This window comes from Echinops telfairi, unplaced genomic scaffold, assembly GCF_000313985.2.
Source record: "Echinops telfairi isolate 266 unplaced genomic scaffold, ASM31398v2 ScPeMD7_3533;HRSCAF=4204_1, whole genome shotgun sequence".
Classification (NCBI taxonomy): domain Eukaryota; kingdom Metazoa; phylum Chordata; class Mammalia; order Afrosoricida; family Tenrecidae; genus Echinops; species Echinops telfairi.
The window spans coordinates 31,463,470-31,471,293 of NW_022107432.1; the positions used below are offsets into that span (position 1 = coordinate 31,463,470).

The 7,824-nt window shown below is 44.4% G+C and overlaps 1 protein-coding gene across 3 annotated transcripts in view; it reads left to right on the forward strand.

Moving 5' to 3' along the window:
* The window catches only part of SLC26A8 (solute carrier family 26 member 8), a 90,775-nt gene that overhangs the window by 12,002 nt on the left and 70,949 nt on the right, over positions 1-7,824 (forward strand). For all 3 annotated transcript variants that reach the window (XM_045294922.1, XM_004710816.2, XM_045294923.1), the window contains exon 3: positions 2,024-2,163. In XM_045294922.1, coding sequence (XP_045150857.1) covers positions 2,024-2,163 — 140 coding nt within the window. The remainder of the gene's footprint in view (positions 1-2,023; positions 2,164-7,824) is intronic.

Consider the following 7,824-nt stretch of genomic DNA (forward strand, 5'->3'; position numbering starts at 1 on the left):
TCCACTCACTCACTCACTCACTCACTCACTCACTCACTCACTCACTCACTCACAGCCACCCTATAGGACAGAGTCGAAGTGCCCCTGTGAGTTTCTGAGATTGTAGCTGTTTATGGGAACAGAAAGCCCCGTCTTTCTCCCGAGGGACGACAGCTAGTGGTTTCGAATTGTTGACCTTGCGGATGACAGCTCAACTCGTAATCGTAATCCCTACATCACGAGGGCTCCTCCTGCAGGGGTCATCATTGGAGAGAACACGCATGACACCCTAGCCTCATGCTCAGGCACGCTCATGAAAATAGCCCATCAGTGGCCGTGCTCCAACCTCCTGAGCAGAACTGCACAGCTGTCCAGAGGAGCTGCAGGGCTTATTCAGTGACGATGACACTGAACTCGAATTCAGAAGACCTGTTTTCTCATCCGAGCGTCGTGCACACTTCCACCGGGACTTCGGCAGAACTAAAGTTGCAGTGCAATCCTAAGGATCCTACCACATGGAAACCCTCCATGCTCTTTGCTTGCGGCCCAAGCCCAAGCCCAAGCATGGGACGCCAAGGTTGGCTGAGTTTTCTAGAGAAACAGAACCAGGCCACACACAGATGTGTAAGAAAGAACTGTACGTAACAAGGGAGTGGCCCAGCTCAATCCAACTCAGGTCTATGGGTTAGAAGCCAGCTGGAGGCACTCAGACTCATGCCGCTGCTGGCAGAGGAAGCCCAGAGGCAAAGCAGGAAGCTGGGAGATCACAGAGCTCCTAGGGCCCCCAGAGCAGACACAGAACCCAAGCAAGCAGGACAGCAAAGCAGAGGTGGGGGTGGGGGGGAGAGGGAGGGGAGAAAGAGGAGAGACCAGTTTTCCTCAGTCTCTATCTTGTAAAAAGGCCATCCCCCAATGGAGGCAGCATCAAGCTGTGACCTGAATGCTGGGGTTAGACACCACCTCTACCTTTCCCCAGGGGCAGCAAGTTGCCACAGAACTTGACCATCAGAAAGGCTAAAAGGGTAGTGTTTATTTGCTAAATTAACTTATTACTGTTTTTAAAGAACCCTGGTGGTGTAGTTGATAGGCCTTGGGCTTCAACCCACAAGGTCAGCCGTTCGAAACCACCAGCCGTTCTGCAGAAGAAAAACGAGGCTTTCTCACCCCCCTTGAAGAGTTATAGTCTTGGAAACCCACAGGGGCGGTTCTACCCGATGAGTCAGCATCAACTTGACGGCAGCGAGTTTGATTTATGGCGGTTTTTCTCATTTAGATGAGCTAAGGTTAGAGCGCTGTTTCTCAACTCACATCATTGACATTTCAGATCAACATTTTTGGGGGGGCGGAGGGTGGGGTGTCTTATGGAGGGTTGTTCTGGGCATTGGAAGATACCGGTACTTAACAGCACCTCTGGCGTCTTCTCACTAAATGTCTCTAGACATTGTCCGTTGTCCCCGAGGAGCAACATTGCTCATGGTGAAATCCACCGCGTTACACATTCCGAAAGCTTTCGTTTTGCACCCTTTTCATAAGCGCCGATGTGATAGAGGTTAGCTTTGGCTTGGGTTCTTAACACAACCTAATTCCTTAAGCACAGGACTTCATGTGCTCTATTTCGTATTCCATAGAGGTGATGAATGTTTTCTAGGAATGGTGTATCTAGGAATGGTGTGAAATGTGTTAAAATCCCCAGCCTCCCACCAACATTACTGATTGCAAAATCCGATGAGATTTTGCCCCGAGGAAACACGCGGCACTACCGGAACACATTTTGGTGCATCATAATGGGGGCAGGGAGAATCCTACTGGCACCTGGTGGGTGGAGACCAGCAAAGTTGCTGAACATCCGGCAATGCACAGGACAGTCCCCCCCGCCGCCCCCCTCGCCCCCCCAGCCAATACCTGCCCCACCTAAAATGTGAATAGTGAGGATGTTTAGGCCCTGGAGTGTATGGGAAGAAGGGCTTGCCCTTGCACCTTTTCTTGACTGTGCACGCTTTTCCATTGGAGAACTTACCCAAGTCTCTGCTCTTCTTTCCCACAGCTGCTCATGGCACAAGTTCACGAGATGCATGCTTGTGGTCTTTCCCTTCCTAGAGTGGATATGTTTTTATCGACTCAAGGATTGGCTGCTTGGAGATTTGCTTGCTGGTATAAGTGTTGGCCTGGTGCAGGTTCCTCAAGGTAAGGAAGACACAAAGCTACCTTATTCCAAAACAGTCCATCAGCTCCTGCCCACTTCCCCCGGGTAAACCATTCCCTTGTGCTAAGCCAAGAGGAAAACTGTGCAGTCCGTTCACATCGCACGTCGTTACAGCTATTTACATTCCTCCCTGCTGGATTTTTAACCCCTCCAGGCAGTGTAGACCCCTGAATGGTTGCCTGGATATCTGCAACCCCCACTCTTATTCATTGTTTGGCTCACCTAGTCACTTCACATCTGCACGACTCCAGTTGACCTCATTTGGCATTGGTTGTACTCAGAAAGGTGGCAGAGAGGAAACCAGCATGCCAATTCCTCCTCAGCTGGTCACGACACAGCCCAAGGGCTACTCTTTGGTCTTCCGAGTAGCCTTTCTGATGTCAGAGAACAGTCACACAGAGCCTTGTGGTAACTCCCGGGGCTTTAGAAACCTCACTTCCCAAACAGGAACCAAAGTTTCCTCTTAACAGTTAACAGTCCCTTAAGTGTTTCAGTTCCATTTATTATTATTATTTACAGTTTCATTGGCACATAATCCACATATACAATTCAATAGTTCAATCATGTAAAGAGGAATTGAACAATCATCCCTCCAATCAATTTTAAAACTATTTTCCCCCATGGTTAAATCTCTTTTAAAACGAGTTGTATAATCACCATCAGTTCTAGTGTTCCCTCCCCCTCCCACATTAACTGTTTGCTCCCCCAATCCCCTCACCCTCTCTTTTTCCCACCCCCACCCCTATCTCCCCTATAAACCCTTGCATCAGTTCTTATCTCTATACCTCTACTCCTCCTGCGCTTCGCAAACGAGAGAGTCCAACAGAAACTAAGAAACAGAAACCAAATAGAGTGGTAGAGATAAAATAATAATAATACCAAGATTAAAAATACAAATAATACATAACAAAGAGAAGACCTCCATCAGCATTTAAAAGGCCAGGGAAGAAATTTTTGTCATGGAACAAACAAGAAATACTTGGAATTTAGAACAATGTCAGGTTGGGTCAAGAGGGAGACCAACTGACCATCTATCAATTTTGATCCAGTACAATCAGGATTACCATGATCTCTATCTGATAGTAAAGCGGTTCGAGATCCTTGCCTGTGACTAGAGGGGATCTGCCAGTGGCTTAATCTGCCTAGATATTCTGCAGACTGGCTTTGGGCTCCCATCCATTTTTCTATTGAGCTTTCCAAGCTCCGGAATCCTGGGAGGGACATGCCCAGTTAACAACATCATTGTATTCAGAGTCCCAAACTGGATGTTATAGAACTCGTTCACCATCTTCTCATTGTTACCATTGAGCAATTGCCTGGCAACATCTTGGGAGTTCAGCTGATATCAGATTTCCAGGACAACAGAAATAGACTATTAATCCAAGATTTAATTGGTCCCCAGAAAAAGAGGAAGGGGTTGAAACCAAAGAGTCCTATTAACATGGTGGCTGAAACCCAACTTGGGCACCCAGTAGGGCAACAGGGATGCCTTTCACTTATTTGAGTTTGAACTATCATACAACTAGATTGACTTGATTTCCTTGGGTGTATAGTTCTATGAATTAAAAGTCTGTATGTGTATCTGTGTAACCACCACCACAGTCAGGATACAGAGCAATTTCATCACCACCACCACCCCAAACTTCCTTGTGCCTTCTCCCTTTGTAATCAGACCGCTCCCTAACCCCTGCCTCCTCACCCCGCCACACGGTTTCATCCTCAATTACCATATGTTAGATTTGTTGTTTTGAGAACGAAATGGGATTTAGTCATCTAAATGGAATTATGTAGTATGTAGCCTTTGAAGGTTGGCTTCCTTCACTCAGCATTAGTGAATCTCTGCGTTCTTCTAAGATGCTGTGGTTCTTTTTTAAAGTTATCGAATGGCCCTTCCATGGTTGATTTCTCTACTCACCTGTCACTCGGGGTGTGTCCAGCTTTTGGCTCTCTCAAGGTTGCGTGGACCGTTCACCTCAGGTTTCTTTTATTATTATTATTATTACCCCTTCCTCCCCTCACCTCAGGTTTTTGTGTGAACATAGTTTCCATTTCTCTGAGGTAAATAGCAGAAGTGGGATCGCTGGTCCTGTGGTAAGTGTGTGTTCATCTTTATCAGAAACGGCCACGCTGTTTTCCAGAGTGGCGGTGTCTACACCATTTTACGCCCCAACCAGCAATGCTTGAGAATTCCAGTTCCTCCCCTTTCTTATCAGTGCTTGATATAACCAGTCTTTTTAAAGGAAACCTTTTATTTTCAGATTATTAGAAATGCACATGTATTGGTAGGAAACAACACGGAGATTCCCATGGTAACGTCTCACAAAAACACAGTACAGTCTTACAACTAGGATACTGGTATGGATATAGTCAAGACACAAGACACGGGACATTTTCATTACCACAAGGATCCCTGATGCTGCATTTTGATGGCCATCCCTGCTTCTCTCAGGCCCAGCCTCTCTTAACTTCTGTCACCTGCTAGCCTGTTCCCCACTTGGGGAGTTTTGTTATGTCAAAAACATTACTTAAGAGAGTCCTACAACATATGTGGGGGAGGGGGCGCTTAAAAATTTTAATAGAAAAATAGAGTTGAAAGACAGTGGAACTTTTTCATAAACATTTTGAAGCCCCCTCATATAACCTTTTGGGATTGGATTTTTTGTTTTCTCTTCACTCAGTATATTTTTCTGGAGATTCATCCAGGTTGTTATACCCATCAATAGCTTGTTTCTTTTTATTGCTGCATAGTGTCCCATGGGTGAATGTCCCACAGTTTGACCATTCATACACTGGACATGTAAATTGCTTCCAGTGACCAGCAATTACAAGCGTAGCTGTTAGGAATATTCATAACATGAAGAAGAATCATGTAAAAATGATATCATTTATCTGGAGTAGCTGTCCAGGAGTGCATTTGCTGGGTTGTATGATAGTATGTATGGTTCGTTTTTAAAGAAATTATCAAGTTGTTTTCCAGAGTGGCTGTATCATGGTACATTCCCAAAGGAGCCCTGGTGGCAGAGTGGTTACACATTGGGCTGCTAACCGCAAGGGGAGCAGTTTGAAACCACCAGCCTCTCCAAGGGAGAAAAACAGGGCTTTTATCTCCTGTAAACAGCTAGCATCTCCCAAACCCACAGGGGTGAGCACCACCCTGTCCTGGAGGGTTGCCCTGAGCCGGCATTGATGTGATGGCAGAGGGAAGGATGGAAGAGCCAGTGGTGGGTGAGTTACGTGGTTTCCCTGCAGCCTTGCTAGCATGATTTTATTTGAGCAATTCTGATAAGGTTGTAGAGAAATTGAACTGTGGTTTTAATTTGCATTTCCCTTAGAGTTAATAATGTTTGACCGCCTTTTGAAGCGTATATATGCCATAGGTATATCTTCACGAAGTGTCTCTTCATGTCTTCTGTGCATGTTCGAATTGGATTGTACGTATTTCTACCGTAGAATTTTGAGAGCTTACTTTAAAAAAAAAACATATTCTAGATACTAGTCTTTTGTCAGATGTGTGTGTTACAAAAGTTCTCTCCCAGTCTGAGCTCATTTTCCCATCCTTTTAACATAGTCTTCACAGATCTTATGGTTTTAATTTTAAAAAAATCTAATGGGAAGATTTTGTCTTTTTGTGTGGGGGTGTGTCATTTTTAAAAGTTTGTAGCTGCTTCTTATCATGGCTTTAGTCTTTTCCTCATAGCCGAAGAGGTTGATCATCTTTTCATCTGCTTATTTGCTATACTCAAGTAAGGATAGCAAAGTGAAATGCCCGTTCTGCTCTCTGCCCATTTTTTAATCGGTATTATTATTATCACTGTTGACTTTTGGGATTTCCTTATATATCCAGGATACAAGTCCTTTGTATGCTGTGAACAGCACCTGGCACCCAATCCACAGGGCATGGCTCCACCTTCAGGTGAAGCAGGGGGTGCATGTAAGTGGGGATGTCACTGGTCCCTCAGTGGGTGAGCCTGGGGGCTGACCATATTCCTAGTCACCAAGAAAGTGTGGAAAACAAGGGAGAATGTCACCTTTCTTTTCCCCAGCCTGGTGCCAGGCTGCTTGTCTGGATGGCATACTGCTTGTTCAAGATTGTCACTCTGCACCAGGCTAGCAGACTATTCACCCGTCTGTCTCCTCCCTGACCATTTGGTTCAGCTTCTCCTTCTATATGGTCATTAATCCACTTCTCTGCCCTTTCCTCTAGAGTTCAGGGTTCCCGGATTACCATCTGTATCTGTTTCATTCAGCCTCTTGTTTCTTTGATGTAGAGGGTTTATGTAGCATGCCTGCCTTTTTGCTGGAAATCCACTCTGAATGCCTTTTCTTAGGTTTCCTTGTTTATCGCATTGGTGAAGAGTTACAGTGTTCACTAAGAATAGCGAGGACAAACTTCTCCACTTGTTTCTGATCTTAGGGAGAGAGGAAGATTTGTTTTGTTTTGTTTTAAAGAGACCCTTTATTCAGTCTTAAACAGGACAAGGACAAGAAAACTACAAATTATCTGCATAAGGGAACCCATTAGCACGAGGGCACAACTAGTCATTGCTGCTGGGTTTTTGTTTTTGCTTTGTTTGTGTTTTATATGATTTTCTGTATATGAAATCCAGGAATGGGTATATCTATAGAGACAATAACTGGATTAATAACTACCTAGGGGAATGGAAGGGGAGACTTGGCGGTGGGGAGGAAGAGCTAACAACAAGTCTGAACAAATGTTCTGAATTTGACTGTGGTGATGATTACACAACTCTTCTTAATATGATTGAATTATTGAATTGCATGGTCTGTGACTTACATGTCAATAAAGTTGTTTTTAAAAATGGTGCTAGATCTTGCTTATAAGAGAATTCCAATTTATAAAAGTGGGAGGAAAGAAGAAAACTACATTAGACAAACTCCAGAGGGATAACTGTTGCACACGCGACCCACCACTGGATGCCAAAGAGAGCAATAGGTGAGATTTCCAGGAGACATAGGGTTGACATGGTCTCAAAGAATCAACGCCAAGGTCTTTATTAAGTACTCTACTACTTTACACTGGAATGTGGAGGAAAGCACCATGACCAAGATTCCAAAGTCGGCCTCCCCAGGCATAAGACACATAGATACCATTAACACTGTTACATGAGGCACTAAGGTGAGGACAGCATCCTTTCTATAGAATTCTTGCCAAAAAATGCATAACCTTCATATGGTCATGAGAAAACACCAGACCGAAGTGTAGGAGAATTTGTCAAGTTAACTGATCTATTAATACTCTTCAAAAGTGCCAAGGTCAAGAATGATAAACTGTGTTTTAGGAATTATGTTAAATAAAAGAATTTGTGTACAGTCAATCCCTTTGAGGTAGAGGTTGTTTCTTTCCCAGGTTTTCACAGTCTCTATGCTGCTGTACCACTCCATCTCTGACACTGGCCACACTTCCTCCCCTCAGCACCATTTCTGTTTGGATTAGGCAATTTGCTACAATATCTCTCAGAAGACATAAGACATAGTGAAGTGGCTTAATATGATTATGGTAGAACTTGGGATCTGGGCCAACCGCCTACAATGTGGGCATCAAGCTCAGGAAGCATATAGGCAATCTCTCTTTTTTAGTATACAGGCACTTTTTTTTTTGATGCACCATTAATTAATTAATT